Here is a 23,884-nt window from a genome sequence, read left to right on the forward strand (position 1 = left end):
ACGTTTGTTTGTTGATTATCTAATTTATGGGCGCTCGTTTCAATTCAACTCAGTGTACAGAAATACACAATACAAACAACCGCCTTATTGCGCATGTCCATGACAACAATGTTTTTCACAGCAACTTAGCCAAATGAACAGACAAGACTACAATGAGAGTCTCTACCGCGTTTTGGTGTAACTTAAGGTCACACGAACCTCTCTGTCGTCTGCTCTCTGTGTTGGTGTTTGACCGAGGGCGGGGCTCAGCTCCAACACACACACAAACACACACACACACACAGAGCGGAGCAGAGGAGAGACAGACAGCGGTGGACACAGTGAACCAAGTGAAGTGAAGATAACATGTTACTCGAGTTGACGACAACGCTTGTTACTGCAAGCGCGATAAAAGCTTCACAAGTAAAAAGCCAATAGGCGTAATTTTATCAAACCACCTGTTTAACAAGCATAAACATGTGGAAAAGCCATATTTTCATCTGCTCTGTCCGCAGTCTTCAGGTATGTTTTAGACAACCACAGCAGGCTGGTTAGCCTAACAGCTAATTGTAATAAACAAGCTAAAACCAAAGCTGTCGCTATACGGCAGCCCCTCCTCCCTTTACCAGCGGTACCTGCAGCAGTGAATCACATCAGCAGCAGAGGGAGGAGGACAGAGGACAAGAGGAAGGACTGATACTGACTGATGTCTGTGTTCTTCAGTCTTTAACTTCACTCAGTATTTTGATGTCAGAAAAATTATTCATTTTATCGACATTTTAGATTTCTTCCCAGTGAGATATTATTGAGTTTATGTAGTGACTTTGCTGTAAAAAAAAAAAAAACATACTCGTCCCTAAGGCTGGTTAGTGGCTACACCCTGACTATGGGAGGATGAGAAAATCGCTGTTCAAATCCTTTCACTACAAAAATGTCAAGGATAACTTCAGGACAGGACATAGCACTTACTTCATCAGTGAGCTTATTTGTTTCACTTTTCTACTTGTTAATGTCTGAGTGCAGGGTGACAAAGTACAACATGTGTCGTTGTTTTAATAAATGTTGTAATGATAATAGTCCAAAACTATGTGAAAATGCTGCCCTGTGACATCACAGTAGTTTTGTGGGGGTCTACCACACCCCCTGAAAAAAATCCAAGGGGAAACACTGTACAGGTAACAAGCAACTATTTGTGAGACCCATGTTTTACAACCAGCATAAAGCACTAGTTGTATTACAATCCTTTACAATGAAACCTGTGGGCTCTACCATATTTGTGGGACCAAAGAGACAGAATCAAGTCCAAAGTTAGTCAGCTAACCTACAAGTCCTTCTTCATGGGACTGTTCTAGGGTTAAATAGTCTGCATTGACCCATTCACATCACATGTTGGATTTTCCTGTGTCCTTGTTTCAGACTGAATGCAGTACTTGATGTTACGAGCTTGCCAGATGTTTGTTGGTTGCCGGGAAAAGGCTAAATTATCAAATTATAGACTCAAGACTAAATTATACTTGAGCGATCCGACAGACGGTTGTCACACATCATTTTTTTATTTATAGTTTGGCAACAGAACACACTGATCTTTGAGCAACAGACGTCAAGACCAGCTGATGTTTGTTTACATTCCTCAAAACAAAGCAGTAGTGCAGGAGAAAAAGTTGAAGAGTTTGGTGAAGGAAATTTTATTATTTCCATTTTGTTGAAATGATAAAGGGATAGGACTGGTTGTGGTAAGTCAACAATGGAGTAGAGCTGCAACGATTAGTTGATCCACAGAAAATTAATTGCCAAAATTAAAAGCCAAATTCTCTGATTCCAAATTTTCTCAAATGTGAATGTTTCCTGGTTTATTTAGTCTTCTATGATTGTAAACAAAATACAAAAGAAAACTGTTGAGGCTGTCACTATGGGCTTTGGGAAACTGTGATCAACATTTTTCACCGTTTTTGGACATTTTATGATCAAATAATCAATCCATTAATTGAGAAAATAACTGACAGATTAATCAATTATGAAAATAAGCATTAGATGAAGCCCTACAATGGAGATACAAGGACAATTAATTTTACCTTAGAATGTCTACTAACAGTTTTCACACCAGTCTAATATACTGGTTAGTATCAGCACCAACACTGACTGCATAAAATTTGATCAGGTGTCAGTCAGATGTGACCAAAACACTTAAATACATTTTATCAGTATTAAATTGTAATAGTGAATCTTTGTAAATATTCAAGAACAGCATAACTTAAATGTGCACAGGTTTCAAAAGAGTGTTGCATATGCACATCTGGTGGGTGTGATGGTGTAAAGAAAAAAGCACCTGGTGTCACACTGTTAAATTCACATAACTTATGTCTCATATCAAGTCAAGTTAACTTTTATTTGTATAGCCCAATATCACAAATTTGCTTCAGGTGGCTTTACAATCTGTACAGCAATAAAACATCCTCTGTCCTTAGACCCTCGATTAGAATAAGGGAAAAACTCCCTAAAAAAAAAAACTAAAAAAACTTCACCTTGCCTGTTGGACAAGTTTTTGATTAAGCAGAAACTAGGCTTGGCAACATTTTCACACACAAACACCAGAGGTGTTTACGTGGCCAGAGGTGTTTACTTTGACAAATGATGATGAACTCAAGTTAAACACTCATTTGACACATTCAAACCAGACCTGTGTCTTGTTTTAGTCCATCAACATTCACAGAAACCTGGATCTGCAAAATTAGTTCCATATACCGTATATCATTACTAAACCAAAGCCTTAAACCAGACTTACTGTTAAAATATTTGCTACAGGGACATCCCCTTCTGCCTCCCCTCACTTCCCCTCATCGCCTACTGCCAGGGACTACTGAAGGCATAATAAAGCTCCACAATTATTTTAAAATATATTCAGTATACATTTGCTACAGAGAATTGGTGATTTTCAGTTTATCAAATGTTATCACGTGAACATTTACATATCACCAAATTAAAAGTTATTCTGATAAATTAATTTCTACAACCATGTTTATGTATTTCTGCAACTGTGACGATTTGAATTTATGAGTATGGAAAACTGGACATGCTCTTGACATCCACTGACAGTGAGAGAACCCAGACAGACAGGGAGGAAGTAACTTTCTCTCCATTCAAATGTTGACATTGCTGTTATACACTGTTAAACAGCTGTTATACAGTCATCATCAATCACAATTCAACCCTGCTGACTGCTGTGGATTACAGAGGGAATCTGGGCTTTTTTCAGCAGGATATTTAGCACCATAATACTTTTGTCAACCTGTTTTTCCATGCTGTATTTCTGTCATTTTTATTTCTTGTTCTATTCTGTACTCACATCTATTACATGTCTGATCCCTCCTCTGTTGTTCTTCCTGAGGTTTCTTCCATTTTTTCCGAGTTGAAGCTTTTTTATTTTAGGGAGCTTTTCCTTATTCGAATTGATGGTCTAAGGAGAGAGGATGTTGTATTGCTGGACAGATTGTAAAGCACCCTGCAGCAAATGTTTGATTTGTGATATTGAGCTATACAAATAAAACTGACTTGACTTGACATTTCAATAGAGAGAGGCAAGAGCACCAACCATCACAGCCCCGGCCACCACTCGCTCCCACCTACAGTTATGGAAATATAACAGCAGCTTCTGCATTACAGCCAGCCTGCTTATTTGCAACTAATGCTATTGTGAACATGTGTAAAATACCATTATAAAGGCAATCCTGCATCAGCTGTGTGACAAGAAGTAGACACGACTAGCAGCATGGTCATCATCACACCCAATACAGCTATGACTATGGATTACCTGATCGTTCATTTCAGCACTAACACACTGTTACTGGTGTATTTCTGTCTTCATGCAATCCCACTACTCTTTAGCTTAATGATCCAATTTAATGGTCACGAACCCCCTGTATTATGTTTAATTTTTGTATTTACCCCCCCCCCCCCCCCCCCCCCCCCCACACACACACACACGTTTTTCCTATGTATATTTTGATATGTAATAAGTTTGTTCCTTTACTATATGTATATTTCTGTTTAAAAAAAATAATTAAATAAATAAAATCCCACCCAATGCAGCTATAGCTACCTAATTAAACGCATTAACCGAGTCAAATCAACCAAACCTCCTCTGTCAACATGTCATGCACTAATAACCATCTATTCACCGGTGCTAACCTGTCATGCACCGGTATATCGCACTAATAAACAAGGCAGTCCGTCTGAATCCAGCCGACAACCGCCTCCAATAACACCTTAATTGTATTTACACGGAGCTAGCTTCAAGCTACTGAAACTTTTAAAGACTCGCCTCTTAATCTTGCAAACGATACCTTCCCTGTATCCGACGTTAACTTGAACACAAGCTTAACCAGTGCTGCTAATAAATGTCCAGCTGCCACACAACACGTTTATAGACTCTGGGGTAGCATATTAGTTAGCTTTAGCTGTCAGACTGGCCAGCTTCTTGACCTTAGCCTGACAACACGCTAGCTAGCTATGTCAGCTACACTCATTTTAAAATCAGCTTGGAATGAAAGTTATACTTCACACCGTTTCACGTCCTCTCTCTTTAAAACTCTCCCTCTTCTTTAACTGCTGCTGTGTCCCGGGACACCGGCGGAAAACACTGACGTTAGCTCGACACCAACTGCCGTTTAAGTAGCCTCTCATGCTAACGCTAGCTAACCAGCTAACATCACGGTTTGACGTTACGCAGTCTCTCCGGTTAGCGGCACCGAGCTGTCACAATAACAACATACCTTCAGGAGCACCGGGTGGACACTGGACTGACTTCGCGGAAGTCACGGTGGATGTGCTTCAGAGACCGGAGATGTACATGGATGTCAGTCCCCGGTACTACAAACTCATTAACGGTGGAAAAACAACATCCAGAAGGCTAACGTCATTACAGTGAAGCTAACGCAGCCTGTTTGGCTTCTTTTACAGTTCAGTTCATTTGCATGACAGCGAGGCTCTGGCGCCACCTACAGCCTTCAATCTACAACCTAAAACCATTAACTGTATATAAAGATTATTATTTATATACAGTCTGTGCCTAAAACCTACAGCCTTCAGCCTTCAACCGTCAGCCTACAGCCTTCAACCGGGGATATCTTCATCTGTCTCCTCCTCCTCCTCCCCCTGGCGCTGGGGGATTGTGTTGCTCACACTCATCAGTGGAGCCCTGTAATATTTAGGGAAAGGGACAGTTGAAGGTAAGAGTTAAGGTCAGAAATATATTACTTGAGTCCTGTTGTACAACAGCTGTTATCAAACTGGACTTTACATTTCATATCCCTATTTTAATCCACTGTACTAACTACTTTCATATATTACATCCAACTGGGCTTAACATTGTACATGGCATTCAACCACTGTTGTATAATTTAATTATTTATTGCACATGTCACATTTTAGAACCATTTGGCTACTTCTGCATATGTTTTGCACAAGTCAGGTCATGTAAATAGCCTGTGTTGTAATGTTTATAATGTATATAGACTGAATGTCATGACTTAACTTCTTATTTTGTTTTATTTATTACTCTTCTTAGTTCTTATCTGTTTCCTGCCTGGCTAGACTGTTTCCTGCACTGCTGTAACGTTTGAATTTCCCCTCAGGGTATCAGTAAAGTCTTATCTTATTTAATTTAGCACCTGTCACTTTCATATATTTCAATCACTTAATTTATTTCTCCATAGCACAGGAGAGCACTGTTTCTTTTGCACAGTTAATATTTCATTTGAGTTTTATATCCAATTGAACAACTATTATAATTCTATTTTGTAAATAGATTTTAAATTTTGATTTAAATTTAAATTTTTAAATTTTATTTATCATTACCTTACTTTTGTTCTATTTTTATTCTTTATTCTTCTATGTTGCGTTTGTGGGAGCAAACACCAAGACACATTCTTTGTATACTTGGTTAATAAAACAGATTCTGATTCTGAACAATATCCTTAATTCAATATATTATACTGCACGTATATATCATTTTCATATCCACATCAGAGGTGGAAGAACTGCCCAAATAAAGTACCAACACCAAACTCAATTTAAGGAAAAAGTCCAACATTTAAAGAGGTGATAAACAGATTAAAGAAAAAATTATTTAGGCTACAATGTATATAGTTAATTGCCTTACAATATCTTAGACAACATACATTAATTGTGAAAATATTGTAGTGTAAATACTGTATATATGTGCAAAATAATTAGTTGAATAATCTGAAATTTTAATGTATATACAGTAGTGTTTGTACTAAACATAATATAAATACAAGTATGCATATAGTAGGTATAAGTATGAATAATAAATACAATATATATACAGATATATTAAAATATTTGTATCAGTGTCATATAAAAATACACATACAACATGATACTATATAGCAACATATAATAAACAAAAATTATAGTAATATATGATATATATAATAACAAATGGAATATTGTGATATCATATATATAAAATGAAATATAAATATGGTATAATATAATTTACATTTACATTTTGTCATTTGGCAGACACTTTTATTCAAAGCAACTTACCAGTGAGGCAAGACAATCAATCGTTAGAGGACAATGACACCTTAATTTCATTAATAAGTAAAATTAAAGTAAAAGTAATTAAAGTATTTATCATGGAATACTTCCTTCCACACAGTGTTACATTACTGCTGCATAGTGCATCATTTCAAGTTAGCATACATTAAAACTATGGGTTGTATTCATTTATTACAATTCATTACATACTTACAAACCTGCCTGATACTCACTATTAATAATTTTTTTTTTTTGAATAATAAGTTCGTTAGTAAATAGCAATTACTCACTGCCATATTAACCTGTCAGTGGAATCTGTTATTGGGCACCAACTGATCCCCTAAATATCTTCTGTTGCCTCCATGTTCCCATTAAATCCAGTTAACCAGGAGTTCTGTGCAGGAATAAAACATAATCTGTGTTAGTTTGAAGTAATTTAGGTAACTTTATTGGTAATATGCATCATCACAATATAACCTAAAATAATAAAACTCTTCAAATTACATTTGACACAGGCTCCCACTACAATACATGATCACAAAATTAGTATTAACACTGAACCCACTTTAGCTGATATTGTACTTTATTGGTGCAAATTCTCTAATTGCAGTTAATCAGAACCAACTGACATGCAGTGAATGTGGGGATATTCTTTCGCTCCAGTAATAGCAGTTGATGTCTTGACTTTTTCAACACCTAACTTTTAGGGGAGAGCAGGGTAAAATGAGCCAATGGACAGATATGGCCACCATCTGTATCTTGGCAACAACTATTTGTCTTATGTGACCATAAATTAAGGAAGAGTGTGTTCTTCAGTGCTTTCACTCCTGACCCAATATGGACCTTTAATTATACCTCAAGATTCAAGATATTCAAGAGGTTTTATTGTCACACGCACAGCAACACAGCATGGGTGATAAATACTTCTGATAAAAATATAAAAATATGTTACTTATATTGTGTATACCTGTGATGGAAACAGCTACATGGAAAAAGTGGTAAACACATTTTTGCAACAGAAAGTACAAATTTAGCATTTGTGCATTTCTATTGTTTTGCAGTTTCCAAAATGATCGATCTTTAAAACTTGTGCCCATGTTGCACCAACCCTGTTTCCATAAACTGTCTATCTATAGTATTTTCTCGTACAAACGGTTGCCTTTAATGGCCTTTTGAAAAGCTTAGACGCCATAGAGCGTTACCTTGTCCACATGAAAATGCCAAATGCATAGTTTTTAGGTCATAAGTCATAGGTTTTAGCAGCTGGCCATTTTTTACAGAATATTAGCAGCGCTGATTGTTTAGTAAGTAACCGTCAGTAGCAGTAGTATTAAGCTGTAACAAGTAATCGTTATATTTTGGTTCCCAGGCTCACCATTTTTAAATAAATTCCCAGTTACACTAAATGCATCATCGGCTAACGTAAACGTTCGAATAAATACGTCTGATTGGCTGTTCATTTTGCGGCGAAGAAAAAATTAACCAATCAGTGAAGCCGTTCTTGGTCGTTGACAGCAACCAACATACACAATTTAACAACCGGACCTTGCAGCCTGCCAGGCAGTGCGGTCAGCCAGGGCTGGACAAAAGCGCTTTCCTCCAATTATAAATCATTTATTAACCGTCCGTTTCTGTTTTTATAAGGTTGCCGGTAAACAAGCCGCCGTCTCGGTAAACACTCTGTCGGCATGAATCTCGGGTGAGTCTGTTTTTTTCAGATAAACAATAAGCTTAGCTAGCTAGGCTAACACGTTGACGGTATGTGTCGCAGTGAGATGCAGGGGGATTATTATACTTTACATTATTGTACAGCGTTATCTACGTGAACAAACAGTAAACGCTTTTCGCAAAACACGCAACATGACTGTCCATACACGCACAGTGCAGATAATAACAACAACAACGTGTTGCCTTTAGCCCACATTCTTGCTTTTCGTTGTAAATAAACACTAATGAGTTGCAGGCGTGAAAAGAGTTCCTGTTGATTTCATTAAAGCATCATTTTCACATACCAGAGCCAAATTATATGAAACAGGGGAGGCATGAAAGAAAAATCAAAGTAGTTCATGTAAATCTGTAACATTGTTTAATATTGTCTGTGGTTACATAGTGTTTGAGTTTTGTTGTGCTGCATCTGCACCTGTGACACCATGTATTGCAATTACCTGGCAACTTGATACAATATGTACTGTTGTGTCTCTGCATCAATGTCATCATGACAAACTCTATTGTCAAGCAATCAGCATTTGGATAATTGAGACCTCCACCACCTCTGACCACCAAATCCAGTACTAACTCGATGCTGTTTCTGTGATTCTGATCCCATGTTTGGACTTTTCCACTGAGCAGCCTGTTCAGTTTAGTTCATTTTTGTCCCACAAAAAGTATTTTTACAGGAAAAACATCAACAAAATAAAACACAATAAGACAATTGGAGACATTTAGAGACATTTAAAGTTCTTGTACTACACAATACAGAATACAATAACATGTTCAGTCTGCTTTCTACTTTTTTGTTATCATGTATCTGTTTTTCACTCAGATATGTTGTGTCTTTGTGAACAGAGATGGCTTGCTGTTTGAACTTGAAAATGGAAAACCCAAGTTGATTGTACTCAGTCATGGTGAGAGGCCTCAGCTTTTTATATCTTTAGTAGTCCAGGGAAACTTCACTCACTTATCTGCTCTTCACATCAGGTCCTGTCAATTAAAATACTATATTTCAACGACTGTTGATTATCAATTAGTAATTTTGATAATAAATTTTGACATTAGTGTGCTGTTTTGTATTTTGTAATTTCCATGCAGTGACACTCAATCTTCAAATTATATATTTTTGATGTTTGCAAAAACATTGTCATGCTCATTACATGTACATATTGCACATACTGTTATTTTAAACAGCTTTTCTTTAACAAGGATAGTTTGTGTTTTATTTTTTTAGTTGATTACTGATAGTTTTCAGTTCATTTTGATAACACACAACCCTTACATCCACACAGGTCAGGTAAATAATTTGTTATAGATTTTCTACACCTGAGTTGTGAGACTAAACCAGTTTTCTGCATCACTTTATTTCACTCCAACAATGATATCAGGGAATATGAACTGTGTGCATGTGGAGGTGTAATATTAATGGCTGTTCACTGTTATGTCTTTCTACCACTGCAGGTGTTGAGAAGAATCCAGTAAAGGTAAGAATCTTACAGCCTGGCCATTACAATTCTGCATTTCTACACATTAAAGACTAAATAGGAATATATGACCTGCTCTGCAGAAACGTTCTGTGCCACCACATATCGGTTAAATTTCTTAAATTCACAGACTTCCTCACTGTAAATTAGTGTCTCAATAGAAATGTTAGGAAACAGCTCAGTAATTGTGCACATTAAAATAATATATTTCATATTTTTGTCTCTTAGCTGCTTTTATTGAAACATTTTGAAACTAATTCTGGCTTCCAGGAAATCAGTGAAGCTTAAAATGGAACAGACACACAATGTGTTGCAATGTGACAATGAGCTAGACATGCACTATATGTCCAAAAGTATGTGGACACCTGAACATTCATGCTATATATGATAGTTATCTTTCGAAAACCATGGACATTAATTTACTGCTGTAACAGTCTCCACTATTCTGGGAAGGCTTTCTACCAGATGTTGGGACCTGGCTGCAGGGGTTTGTTCCCATTCAGCCACAAGAACATTAGTGAGGTCCAACACTGATGTTAGATGATAAGGTCTGGCCCACAGTCTGCGTTCCAGTTCATCCCAAAGGTGTTGGATGGGGTCGAGCTCTTCCACACCAAACTGGGAAAACCATTTCAATTAGTAATTGGACACCAGGACACTATTGTCTAAAATATCATCGTATGCTATAGCATTAAGATTTCCCTTCATTGGAAATAAGCGGCCAAAACCAAATCGGGAAAACCCAGAACCAGACCAAAAGTAAGTGGACCGTGGTGTCCACAGATTGTAGTAAACAGCACAGGTTTATGTTTCTAATTGGCAAAAATGCTGATAGGAAAACTCAAACAATCTGGGTGTTACCTCTTATGGTTTTGTCTGACATAATTTAATTTAACATACACAGCAGCTGTCCTTCAGGCCCAGAGCGGCTAACATCCTGAGCTCCAGGCAGCCGTCCTGTGTTGAGGAGATGCAGGTGGAGCGTCCAGCCAGGCAGCAGCAGGCAGGGAGGCACAGAGACCGCAGGGTCAAGGCAGGAGGAGCAGCATCCTCCTTCACCTCCAGCACCACTGCTGACGGGGGAAAAAGCACCACTCTGTCAACATCCAAAACACGAGAGCATCACACAGCAGGAGGCGGTGCTAAAGCTGAACCCAAGGTAAATCTCATGCGGTCTTTGTTTTTTAATCTTGACTCTTCTTTTGACAGCACATTCATCTGCTGTGTGTGTGTGTGTGTGTGTGTGTGTGTGTGTGTGTGTGTGTGTGTGTGTGTGTGTGTGTGTGTGTGCGCGCTGAAGGTGAAGTCAGACAGACACCAACAGAGCTCCACCGTTGGATCCCGGAGAGCCAATGGGAAAAAAGGAGCGCTTCAGAATCGAGGTGGTGGAAAGGCGGGACTAAAGGACACGCTGCCCACTGGGGATACAGGACTGAAGGATAATGTGGTGTGTCTGACCAGTGAGCAGCTGCAGCACATCCTCAACACCGTCCAGACCTCCAGCAATGGCCAACACCCACCAGAGGACCACAGGACCAACGGTACTGAGAGTGAGTGGAAGGTAGTATTGAAAAAGACTGCAGCACAGAGGGAACTACTGGACATTATAAATTCAGACAACAGTGGCTAAAATCCACAAAATTATATTGATAAGGTGCCCATTCATATCGGACACCAGACTTTCCAAACTTCATGTCTTTTTCTCTCTTAGGAAATGAAACGGACTCAAAATCTGGCTCTTCAGCGAATGATAGAGGAGGAGGAGAGATGAAGGAGGAAGATGGAGGAGGAGGAGGAGGGGAAGAAATTAAGAAGGGAGGAGTAACTGATACAACTGGAGCCTCACAGGATAAAGATAACAGGTGAGGAGCTCATCCTCAACGGGCATTTTCACAAGATGTTTGTCCTGCTGACAAAACAGAGTTCCTCTGGATAAACAAAACATTTATGAAAAGGTCAAAACTCCACACTTGAAGTTTGAAGAACAACTTTATTGTGAGATCAGTGTGTTTTAGGCTTATGAGTGTTGGTGTTTTGACCTCTTCAGACTTTTTTCCACTCTCCATGCACCTTGGAAGCAGTGACGTTGTGCCAGAAATCCCTAATATGAACAGTAAAACTTCTCTCTATAGATGACCTTTAATACAGTCAAACAGAAGGAAGGGTCAGAGGTCACAGACAAAATAGGACCAGAGCTATATTCCACTTCCTCACAGTATTAATAAAACACAACAAGATGTTTAGTGTTGTTCAGCATGATATAGTAGATGTCCTGTCTACTGCTGCTCTGGCTCTGTCCTCTATTGGAATTGTACAGGAAGCAAAATAAGCTTTGTTTTCTCTCAAGTCAACTAAAATTACATGAAATTTAGTTGCTCAGTTTACTCATTTGGTTCTATTGTTTAAGACATGTCAGCAGTATTAGTCCATTATGCTCCTATAGTGTGCAAATGAGTTTTTTGTGTTCTGTACTTCAGAAGCGTTGGTTAAAAGCAGACTGTTACTACTGTTGTTCAGGTCGTCTGGGTGTCTGTTCAGCTGGCTGGAGGAGCGACAGTCAGAGAGCAGAGCTGCCATGGACGCCAAGAAGGCTCAGTGGAGGAGAGAACTAAGTAAACACACACAAACATTTTAATGCTCCAGTAATTCATATTCATATTAATTATAGCAACAAACCCCAGAGACGTCTCCCTGACGCTGCTGCTCTTCGGAGCTTTTTAGACTCATTTCAGGCATAGTTTTGGTTTTATAGCACATTTATTGTTTTGGTTCAGTGTTTTCAGCAGGAAACAAGCTCTGATAAGCCCACCGTCCTGCACCAAACAGCAGACAGACATGTTTTTGATATCAACAAGGAATTAAAAAGCCTACATGTAATGTGAAAGGTGACGCCTGTAGGTCTGAACCCACAGAGAGTTCTCACCAACTCTGCAGCTCTACGGAGCTTTTTAGGCTCTTTTCACTCATAGTTTTGTTTTTACAGCACATTTATGATTCAGTCTCTTTGTTTTCTGCAAACCAGCTCTGATAAACCCATTGAACACTTCCTGCCCAGCACCAAATGACAGACAGACAAAGTTAGCGACCAGCTGGTGAAGAAAGTAGAACATCTAGTAGCTGCTGGATGTGAAAATATGCAACTGTTTGCTAACATGTTCGCTTTATACTTTACAAGGTGATAATATGCCAGAGTGGCCAGAAAAAATCATTTGATCTTGCTTTAAATACAGCAAAGTTTAGAGCCTACAAACTATTGCATTTGATTAATGGCTTTTAATTTTCTGTCTTGAATAATCTCAAGACAGGCCGTCGCCAAAACATGCTTAACAGATCATGAAGGCGTTTCAAACTCCAACCTTGTTCTAAATGTGTCCCACATAAATATTCCCAGTCAGTCAGAACTAGTGTGGGAGGTTGAGCAGCCAGATATAGATGGACTCACTGCTATAATTTGTGACATTCATACCCTAAATAATTAACTAATCAAAAAAGATACAATTGAGACTAAAAAAATAACTGTTGGGTGCAGCAGTTTATTAAAGCGATTCTGACAAATGAAATCTGTGTGTGTGTGTGTGTGTGTTAGATGAGCAGGTGGCACTGAAACAGCAGCAGCAGCAGCAGTGTTCAGCACCTGGCAGACTGCAGGTATGTCATGTGTTTCATGTTTTGTTATTAATCACTGTGGGAACAAGAACATTTAACTGACAGCAGCTTTATTTACACACAACAACAGAACAGCTCTTATAACAAACTGTTCCTCATACTGAAGCGTAGAGGTAATCGTGTCATTTTCATTGAGCTGTTGATCCAAATTTAGCAAAAAATGTCACAAAAAAGAAGACATTTTAGAATTTTTAGCAGGTGCGTTCCCCTGAATGTGGTTGAGAACTGGTTAGAATTGATTAGTATTGATCAGTGTATGCAAATTTGTTTATTTATGTAACAAGTAACGTTAAAACAAAAACCTTTTCTATCTTTGTCATAATCTGTTTTTACCACTGACAGTCCTTTCTATGTGGTTTCTGGAGATTCAACAACAAAACATGTCGCTGATATATTCAGTGAAATATCAGGTTGTCATTTGAACTAAAGGTTGGAAACCGAAACAGCGACACACATGATGTTGTACAACATCAAACCTGTAACCCCTGGCAACCCGAGAAGACCAGACTGACATGAGATCAGATTGGATCCAACGTTGACACAGCTTGGAAACCTATTCCCTGTTCTAAAGTATTTCATAATCTTTGTGTGTGTGTGTGTGTGTGTGTGTGTGTGTGTGTGTGTGTGTGTGTGTGTGTGTGTGTGTGTGTGTTTGTTTCAGGCTGAGGAGGACACAGAAAGTGTGTTATCAGTTCGGAGCTCGTTGAGCCACAGAGAGCAGCCTGCTGCCATCAGATCCAGTCTCAGACTCGGGGTAAATCTAACCTGTTAATAAAAGTTGTTGTCAGACTGAGCAGCCTTTCCTCCTCCTCCTCCTCCTCCTCCTGGTCTTCATCCAAAGAATTTAGGAATAAGAGAATTTTGCTCTCATGCTTCAGTCAAAGTGAATCACAGGTGTCACACAAGTGTTTAATGAACACGTCTGACTGTCTCAACAAAAAACAAAAATATGACAAAAACAAAGATTTGTTTTTTTTTTTAAATTTTATCCAAAACTCTGATCTGTGTTGTGTTTGTGTGAAGGAGGTCACTCCAGTGGAGGAGGTGCTGAGTGTGGAGAGGAGAGAGGAGCAGAGGAGACGCTGGCTGGAGGAGCTGAACCAACAGAGAGACGAGGCGACTGAACGCAGGAGACGAGAGAAAGTCCTGCAGAGCCAGGTACAATAGAGACACAGTAGAAACCAGACAGGTAGAGTAGAGACACAGTAGAAACCTGACAGGTAGAGTAGAGACACAGTAGAAACCAGACAGCTACAGTCTTTTATCATGATTCATGTTGATGTTCTACTGTATTCCGTGTTCATATTGACACGTGATGATCTGGTCTTTCCGTTCACGGTGTCTCTGCAGACGGAGGACCACGAGCTCTGGGCCGCGCACTTCGACTCTCTGCAGAGGAGACTTCCTGTCCAGACTGCGGCTCCGTCGGCTCCATCAGCTCCACCTCCACCTCCAGCCCCGCACGGTGGCTCCGAGCGAGGGGAGTGGGACCCATCCTCCAGCCTGTCCCTGGTCTGGGACGCCACAAGCAGCTGTGGAGCAGAGAGCGTAGGGGGAGCCAGCATGGACATGACCAGCGGATACCCGACCAGAACCAGGTAGGAGGGGAGGATTGATATATTTAAAGGACATGTGTCTACAAAAAACCTGCATGAATTTCTGTTGTTGGTGAAAGGTGCTACACACAAAAATAGCCTCGTCTTTCTTCAGTCCACCCAGAAGTGTGTAATAGCTTTTCTAGCTACATACAGATTAATGACAAATCCAGTGAGCTTTCCAGTATAGAAGTATTTGTTTTCCGCTCATTTATTCAGGATATTCCTTTAACTTGTCACTTGTCTATATGTGCATCGTATAAGAGTAAATGTTGTTTTGTCAGCTACCTGAGGACCATGACCGCCCTGCTGGACCCGATCCAGATAGAGGAGAGAGAGAGGAGGAGGCTCAAACAGCTGGAGCAGCAGGTAAGAAGAGGAGGGAGACGAGTAGTCCACACAGATTTTATTGGTTGGCTTTCTAAATATTTTACTGTCCCTCCTCCTCCTCCTCCTCCTCCTCCTCCAGCGAGCAATCGAGGCCCAGGTGGAGGAGCGGCGGCGGCAGAGGGAGCGAGAGGAGGCGAGGAGGAGAGAGGAAGAGGAGGAGGAAGAGAGGAGAGTGGAGCTGGAGAGGGAGATGCTGCAGAGACAATACGAGCTGGACACACTGAGGGAGAAGCAGAAGGTCTGTGAATGACACACATAGACACGTTTGTCTTTCTATGTATGTGAAGACTCTCATTGACGTTATGCATTTCCGAGTCGCCGACCCCAACCTTTACTCTAATGTAAATCTTTTTTATTGTTTAAAGATATGTTTTTGGGCATTTTTTGCCTTTAATGGAGAGCTGATAGTGGAAATGTCCTCACTGCACACCGTCATTGAATATATTTTCTCTAAACCATTTTCCAATAAAGGTAAAGCGTGAATTTTGCTGTAGTTGCAGTTGTATTAATGTTTAACTCAGTACTTCTGTGTGTGTGCGTCATCAGGCAGAGGAGCCAGACAAAGACCAAGACGATGGAAAACAAGAGGAGACTCAGGAGTCCAGAGGTATTTGAACTACAAAAAAAAGCAGGCTTAGTGACCTTCACACACGTTACCAGCTGTTTAAATGAACTCTGTTATGTTTGCTTGTCTGGATTTGTTCAATGACCGACTGAGACCAACTGAAAAGGTCCAGTCACCCAAGACATTTATATAGTAGATCTGTGATTTTAGCATCAATTCAAAAGATAAACTACATTTAAATCAGTCATTTTGTACTGAAGCTCTTTGAGAAATTAACTATGTAGTACAAAGTCAAGAGGTTGTGAAGCTCTGTAAACAGAACCACATTCCTCCACTGAACTACTCTCCAGAGACTTAAAACATAATCACTGTTTTTAGTCTTTGGAGCTGTTTCTAAACCAACTACCATAGCCAAAATTCTCTGTGTTGAAGGAACATGTCACCCAGTACAGCGGTGTGGCTCATTGATGTGTTTTTAATAGTTTTTGGACGACAACAGCGGTCTGTGGCACAGAGGAATAAGATATATCAGGCTTTGGATACACACACATTACTTGTTAGTAGATCAGTTCGTTGTTGGTTTGACTCTGTACATGAGGTTTGTTTACAATTAGAAAAATATATATCCTTTAATCTTCACATGACCAACCCTGACGGAGTTATTATACAAGCATCTTGATGATGTGAACACACAAATCCTTAACGTGGGCGTCTTTCTCTACCAACCATCCCATATGATCTAAAAGTGACATTACAGGCAACAATCTTTCTTTTTCTTTAGTCTTTTCACAGGTGTGTAAAAGACCTTAAAACACCATAAATATTAGCAGGATGATTGATATGATCTCTCCTCTAACTGTGTGTTTGTGTGTGTTCAGAAGCTTCCAGACAGGGTGAGCGTTTGGAGGAGAAGGTCAGCGGTCCAGTCTTCCCGTTAAAAGACACTGCTGTACAGACAGGTAACTGAACCATTACTGCTACTGCTACCATACAGAGAACACCAGTGTATGAGGAGCACATGATGTAAACACATTTTAAAAATGTAAATATGTCATATGTGTCCTTCTGTTTCTGTGTAGAAGCAGCTCCGTCTCTCCTGCACAGAGCAGACAGAGTTCAGACTCCTGAAGTCTCTGCACAGTACCAGCCGCCTGCTTCTCTGTCTGCTGCTCCTCCAAACAGCAAGAACCGAGCTGTGAGAACAGGCAAGGAGAACATCTGTCTGCCAGCGGGAGGAGGAGGAGGAGGAGGAGGAGGAGGAGGAGGAAGAGGAGGAGACCCATATGACGCGTTTGCCAGGACAGACAGAAGCAGGAGAGAGAAGAGGAGGCCTGAGTGGAACACGCAGAGGTAGAGACACGTCGTCAGACCTGTTTAACAGTTACTGTCTCTTAATAACAAGAAGTCACACAAGTCTGGTTCTTCTGTGTTTATTGGCGGTTGGCAGGCAGTTTACCTCCACCTACTGGGCTTCCCTGAGGAGCAATATATGGCCAAGAAAAGAAAAAAATAAGTAGTTATTTAAAGAAGTGGAGTTTTCTAAACAAAATTCATGTTTACATTGACTGTATCCACGAGGTCTAACAAATGTGTTGAATCCATTTCCTTCCTCACAAAAAACATGTTCAAAGCAGATTTTTTAAAATGTTTTTTTTAAATCCTGTATTGTTAACATCCATGTTTACTGGCTTCCTCTTCCCTCCATATGTTGGTGCATTACAGCCACTTGTAGATCAGAGGAATAATCTGAAAAGATCAGCAGACAAACAAAAAGGGAACCTGCTCATTCAAAAAAACTGCTCCTACTAGAGGTCAGAAACTCCACCAGGTACCAGTTACTATAAGATTTACATAGTGCCCTCCTAAGATTTTTATAACTAGAACTATGTGCGCATGTAATATACCATGTGTATCGACACATTAGCTTCTTCATTTTGGCTAAAAACAAGTAAAAATATTTAAAAAATGTATTAACCTTAAAAATATGGCGTCTCCTGACCTTTAAAGCAGTCTGACAGTCCAACAGCTTAATAAATCATTGAAACATCTAAATATGTCTCAAGGTTCTACTGATCAAAAATAGTCAAATTCTTTTAATTAAGCCAGACCAGAACCAATAATGAGGTGGGTGTTAAAGGGTTAATTAATTTATTTCTGTTGTTCCTTTCTTTAAAAAATCTTCAATTTTTTTGAGAACCATAAATAAAAAAAATAATTTACAAAAATGTGTTCAAATCTAGTTCTTATTCAACCCTCTCAGGCCACACAGTCTCACAGTCCAGACCCATGAAACCAGTATTTAGTCTGATCCCCTGGTCTCTGCTCCTCCAGGCCCAGCCGGCGCTTTGTTCCGGCCTCGGAGCGTTACCCTGCTGCTCTGCAGAGGAACAGACAGGAGAGTCGACTGAAGAGGCAGGCTGAGCTCCTCGCCCTGCAGGAGAGGACCCGTCTGCCCAGGACCGACCCTCCTCCTCCTCCTCCTCCGAACCAGGAGCCTCGTCTCTGCTCCAACCCCACACAGACCAGAACCAGCCCCGCCAGGAGGGTAGGAGGCTTTCTGACTTTGTTCACACTTTCATACTGAATTCTGAAAAGCTGCTTTTGTCTTAATTATTCTCGTCTTAATCTAATCTTTAACAACGCTCTTGTCCTTGCTGCAAAATAACTTCCTGACAAACAATGAAGTCATTTTTTCTGTTTCTGTGTCTGCCAGCTGTGGTTGGATGTGTGTTAATGTTAATTATTTACTGTTCCAGGTGGAGAGTGTTTCCAGAGGACAGAGCGTCTCTGCAGCCGTGTACATTGAAAGGTAAAGTAGGAGATTGTCTTTTCCTCTCCTGAGTCTGTAGCTTTCAGACTTGATTAGTGATGATCCTGTAATTTACATACTCAGCTCTGATTAGGAAATTATTTTCTTATGCTGACACTGGAGGAGTCGTTCATTTCCTGAGCTTTCCAAGCATCTTTTCCCTTAGTTAAGTCCCCATAGCCTGTTAAGGTTATATTGTTATTTTCTTTTGAATTTCCCTTAGAAATGGAGAGTAGCAGCACATTAATTGGTTGTTGCTCCTTGATTTCAGTCTTATGAGTCTGCTTATCAGTCAAATAGCTTCAAAAGTCGGAACAGAAATGACATGACATGACAGTATGTTTGACTTGCTCTTTAAAAGAATAATTTAAAAGGTTTCTAATCAAAAATGTTTGTACATATTCTGCTTTTATGTCAAAAATTGAACATTGATTTTTCTCTCACATCCTATTTAACATTGTTACTCTGATATCAATATCAGCTTCAGTCAGGCTCTAATGCGGCTCTTGATGGAGGCATCCTGACTCTTCAACAGTCTTTTGAGTGTTGAATGGGGCATAACTGATAAACCTGACACATTCAAAAGAGTCAGACAGAACAGATTCATCCTGAAAATAAATCTAATCTTAAAACTTTGGGAAAGACAAGCACTTAAAACTCCTGGAAATAAAACATCTCATCAGCCAGCAGTTGTTGTCAGTGGTTTTTATTTTGTCGTGTCCTCCAGGGGGCGCTCTCCTCCCGTCCCTGCTGTCAGACACAATGTGCAGAGCCAGCAGGCCTCCACCTCTCCTCCTCCTCCCCTTGAGTTCATCCCTTACGTCCGAACCCACGAAGTCTTCAACCTGGACCCGCTGGAGCCTGCAGACACACCTCCTCCTCACTCCCCCACAGGTCTGACACACACACACACACACACACACTCATTGCGCTAATAATACTTTAACTACTTTTATTCAAGTAAAAGATTTGAGCACTTTTTCTGGAAATAAAAGCTGTAGAAATGGACGAGTGTCGTGGGGTAAAAAGTGGACACACAGTCATACAAGTCCTGAATTCCAAGATATTTCAGATGTTTTAAAGCTTTTAAAGTGGTTGTGTGAACTGTTTATCAGATCTGTATTCAGATTGAGTTACACAGATTTGTGTGTTTGTTAGTCTTTCTTTTGTCACTCTCATATTATTCTCATCTTCATGTAGCCAAGAATAACAAATCTGCCACAGAGCTTCGATCCTTTGAGCCTCTGCTCAGATAAAAAAAAACTTCCCCAAAAAATCCCTTTAACAGGTGGAACAGGAAGAGCAACAGAGGAGGGATTCAGTCATGTGATAGATGTCAGAACCAATAATAAAATGACACTATGGAGAAACATCATAGTGTTATTGAGTCTTATTGTGAAACACTTTGTAATGTTTGTTTCTCCTGGTCAGAAGCTCCTCAGAGCTCAGCGTCTCCTCCTGCTCCATCACATCGAGACCCCCTCCTCCACCCGGAGCTGCTTCGTAACTCACACACACACCGACAGCAGGAGATCCTGAGAGGCCTGGCCCAGCTACGACAGGTAACACACACACACACACACACACACACACACACACACACACACACACACACACACACACACACAGTCCATGTTCATCTCCTAAACTGTGTACAGTCTGACTAGCGCTGGATTTTTGAAAAAAATAAACACACATTAAGGCTGAAATGATTAGTTGATCTACTACAAATTTAGTCGTTAACGAATTTAATAATCAAGTAATTGCATTAGTCATTCATCAAGCAAACATACTGAATCATTTCTGGCTCCAGTTTCTTCAGCGTGTGGATTTGCTGTTTTTTTTTCATGGTTTTATATCATTGTAAACAAAATATCTTTGGATTTTAGACCATTGATCAGACTAAACTAGACATGATGACATCACCTATAGAACATGTGAGGGGCAACTTTCATTATTTTCCAACATTTTATTGATGCAATAAATCAAAAATTATCAGATTGATGATTTAATAAGAATAATTGTTAGGTGTAGCCTTAAATCTTTTAACGGTATAACAGCATTTTTTTTTAATAAGGATCTCTTTACTCTTTCAAAACACATTTTATAGCTTTGAAATAAACTAATCAAAAAACAGCAAATGTCATGGTTGAAAAAACGAAACAGAAACTTGACTGGACAATTAAACTAGTATCAATAATAAATATTATTACTTATGTGTTGGTGGAGCTCTACTGTTTGTTCACCTGCAGCATGTAGCTTCATGTCATCAGAGGACTAGAATCTGTTGTGACTGTTTACTAGTTTATTATTCAGTATCACTCTTTAATAAAGTTTGGAGACTTGTAAGATTAAAAAAATAAAATAAAACAATGGTTAAATCTGTGCAGCAGAGGCTCTAATATGAGTTGACCTCCAAAAACACTGGATCCTACATTTCCCATAATGCAACTGGATGGGTTATTTTCATTTAACCCTGACTGGCTGTTTAAAAACTCCACACCTCCAGTTTCTAAACGCAGGATTTCTGTTATAAATCTCTTGTCCAAGACCAATTCATAACCTTGATGACATCACTATGACATCATCAGTTTTCTCAGATTTGACAGAGCTCCTCCAGAGACGCAGACGATAAAAGCTAATCAATAATATGCATGTGAACACGCTCAATAAGGGTCCTCACTGTGTGTGTTCAGGGTTTACTACAGAAGCAGAGGGAGCTGGAGACGGATCTGAACCCTCGACTGAAGCGCCATGACAACCAGCGCCGGTCACCCTCGACAACGCACCAGATGTGACCTCTGGAAACTACATTTCGCACCTGGCTGGTCCACGTGTGTGTGGTGTCTGAGGGTCACAGGAGGTCACCGCAAGCTGTCCACTGTGAACGTCACCTGAATATCAACAACCAGACTGTTACAGCTTCGGGATAAACGAGACTTTTTCACTAATGTTTGAATTCTGCCTGAAGAAAATCTGTGTGTGTTTGCAACCACTTACATCTCTCTGTTAACCTGCAACATTACAGATCCTAAACTACCACATCTTCCCCTCAATACACCAATCACAGCTCAGCAAGACATTTTCCCACTTTAACCCATTTATGAACACTGGGTTCGGATGTGTGTCATCATGGCTGCTGGAGACTCAAGCTGAAACTTTTTATTTGAAAACCAAACTACTGTTCAGATGCATATAAAAAGGTTCATAAAACAGTCTGATGTATTGATGTGTTGTTAGTAGATCAGACTGTTGCTAAACATGACACCAAAACATCTGAGAAGTCACGTGGGGAAGGATTTTAAAGAACGCTACAACTTAGTAAAACGCAGCTGGTTCACAGTCACGTCTGTGAAGCAGCGGAGGAACAGGAAGTTCATGTGGTCGGACTTTGATTGGACCTGTTTTTGTCTTTTTTTCACCCCTCATCCTCTACAGGAGATGATCGGCCGCAGATTTTATCAGATGACAACAGCTGCATCCAGCTGACATTGGAGTTTATATGTACTGTAGTTAATAACCTGCCTGCAGTTAATGAGGATGAATTATGATAATTAGCTACAGTATAGACATCACCATAGCAACTATAACTAAAATATGATTTGCTTTCAGTCTAAACATCTTTACGCCGGATTTTAAAATCTAGACGTGTCTCTAAATTGTTGGTTTTGATTATTGACCACTGAAATGTGATTTCAACCAAACATGAGCAGCTGACTGACTCTTAACTTTGACTATTTCACTACAAGCGACCGTGTCATCGGTGTTACTTTTCTTTTATCTGCTCCATCGGTTCTACCTCACATCAACACCTTGAAACCACGACTGCTTCCTCCAGAGACCGCTCATGTTTTCACTCCTCAACATGTGATAATAAAACTCGTTTTGTGCTGCTCACTGACTGAATTTATAAGGGTGAGCAACTTTTCATGTGCAGGTTGTGTTTTTTATTCTATTTTTAATGCACTTTCCAAATAATCTGTCCTGCAGAGAGGTACAGTTGACTTTAAATCAAGAATTTTAGATGGGGGTTTTTTTTGGGGGGGGGGGGGGGTTTCTGTGGCTTCCTGCTGGCAGAGGAGTTCCATGTTTCAGTTTGTGCTTCTGTGTTGTGTATTCTTATTTATTGCAAATGTAATAAATAATGTTAAGTGCATTGAGACCCTTTTTTCTTACAGCTATACCTCTGACTCTTGAACATTAACAGGTGAAGCCATATTCTTAAGCTCTTATGAACACATGGATGAATGATTATTAATATATTTAATTAAAGCAATGGCTCTAATCTCAGGATTTAATCCCTCAAACACTGTTTTGTGTTCGGCTCAGACAACATAAGACGGTTGTTTGATTACAGTTGGTTATATGAGGGATGATGTAATGACAATATAACTTAACATCCATTTAATTTGTTTAATTACTCTGAACGAGCATCTTCTGCTGATGTGTCGTTATTGCTTCTGTATTATTTAGCTCCAAGTCAATATAGTAATAATAATAATAATAATATAATAATCTTTATTTATAGAGCACTTTTCAAAACCCATGTTACAAAGTGCTTCACATAAAGCAACAAATTGAAATACAGAAATCATAAAAATATTTAAAAGAAATAGAAACAAAACTAAAAGTCTAAAAAAAACCCCAAATAGTCATAATTATGACTTGACGTGATCAATATTTACACGACAGAACCTGGTGATTATTGTAACTCCTCTAATGCTGCATTAATGTCATGATGGTTTCAATCATTCTAATATTAATAATTGATAAACCCTCAGATTATTCATCAGGCTTCCTGCATTTTGCTGCACAAGTTTCATTCACAAAAATGTCACCAAATAGTAAAAAGGAAAAATGTAAAAGTCCAAACAAAATCACATTAAGTCAAATATAAAGTACAACTCAGTTTTTATTTCTGTAGTTTTGTCTTTTGTTTCTATCAGTAATAAAACTCTGTACTCACCAAGTTGGTAGTTATGATCTGGATCAGATGTGTTCACTTCCAGGTTTAACTCTTTCTGAGTTGAAGTCAAACAGCAGCAACAGATTAACACGACAAACTGGAACAGATCAGAGGAAAGGAGGATTTTTTTTCTAAAAATCATCAGATATATTTGGCAGG

The 23,884-nt window shown here is 39.4% G+C and overlaps 2 protein-coding genes across 8 annotated transcripts in view; one reads left to right on the plus strand and one right to left on the minus strand.

Annotated features, from left to right (window-relative positions):
• Positions 1 to 5,459, minus strand: part of ip6k1 (inositol hexakisphosphate kinase 1) — a 33,045-nt gene extending 27,586 nt beyond the window's left edge. Inside the window, exon 1 of one of the 2 annotated variants that reach the window (XM_042406267.1) lies at positions 4,749 to 5,459. The gene's annotated coding sequence lies outside the window, so the exon portion shown is untranslated. The other variant, XM_042406268.1, reaches the window with a different exon arrangement.
• Positions 5,460 to 8,059: 2,600 nt separating this feature from the next.
• Positions 8,060 to 23,052, plus strand: ccdc66 (coiled-coil domain containing 66). Of its 6 annotated transcripts, none has more exons than XM_042406261.1 (21): positions 8,060 to 8,239; positions 9,106 to 9,164; positions 9,712 to 9,734; positions 10,639 to 10,893; positions 11,035 to 11,284; positions 11,446 to 11,596; positions 12,252 to 12,346; positions 13,321 to 13,382; positions 14,062 to 14,154; positions 14,424 to 14,558; positions 14,751 to 14,998; positions 15,280 to 15,364; positions 15,465 to 15,623; positions 15,932 to 15,992; positions 16,829 to 16,909; positions 17,030 to 17,300; positions 18,282 to 18,495; positions 18,707 to 18,759; positions 19,487 to 19,653; positions 20,191 to 20,321; positions 21,456 to 23,052. In XM_042406261.1, exons 1-21 carry the CDS (start codon positions 8,229 to 8,231, stop codon positions 21,555 to 21,557), a joined length of 2,706 nt encoding a protein of 901 aa, XP_042262195.1. In that variant the 5' UTR covers positions 8,060 to 8,228; the 3' UTR covers positions 21,558 to 23,052. The 6 variants fall into 6 exon arrangements, with proteins under 6 accessions (XP_042262195.1, XP_042262196.1, XP_042262198.1 ...); XM_042406262.1 differs by having other exon boundaries at positions 20,194 to 20,321; XM_042406264.1 differs by having other exon boundaries at positions 16,832 to 16,909.
• Positions 23,053 to 23,884: the final 832 nt, after the last annotated feature.

The sequence above is a fragment of the Thunnus maccoyii genome, chromosome 3 (assembly GCF_910596095.1).
Source record: "Thunnus maccoyii chromosome 3, fThuMac1.1, whole genome shotgun sequence".
Lineage (NCBI taxonomy): Eukaryota > Metazoa > Chordata > Actinopteri > Scombriformes > Scombridae > Thunnus > Thunnus maccoyii.

Coding starts and splice junctions, on each gene's coding strand:
- ccdc66 (XM_042406261.1), top strand. Junction 11,285..11,445: donor CAGGACCAACGGTACTGAGA/GTGAGTGGAAGG, acceptor TTTCTCTCTTAG/GAAATGAAACGGACTCAAAA. Junction 15,993..16,828: donor GGAGACTCAGGAGTCCAGAG/GTATTTGAACTA, acceptor GTGTGTGTTCAG/AAGCTTCCAGACAGGGTGAG.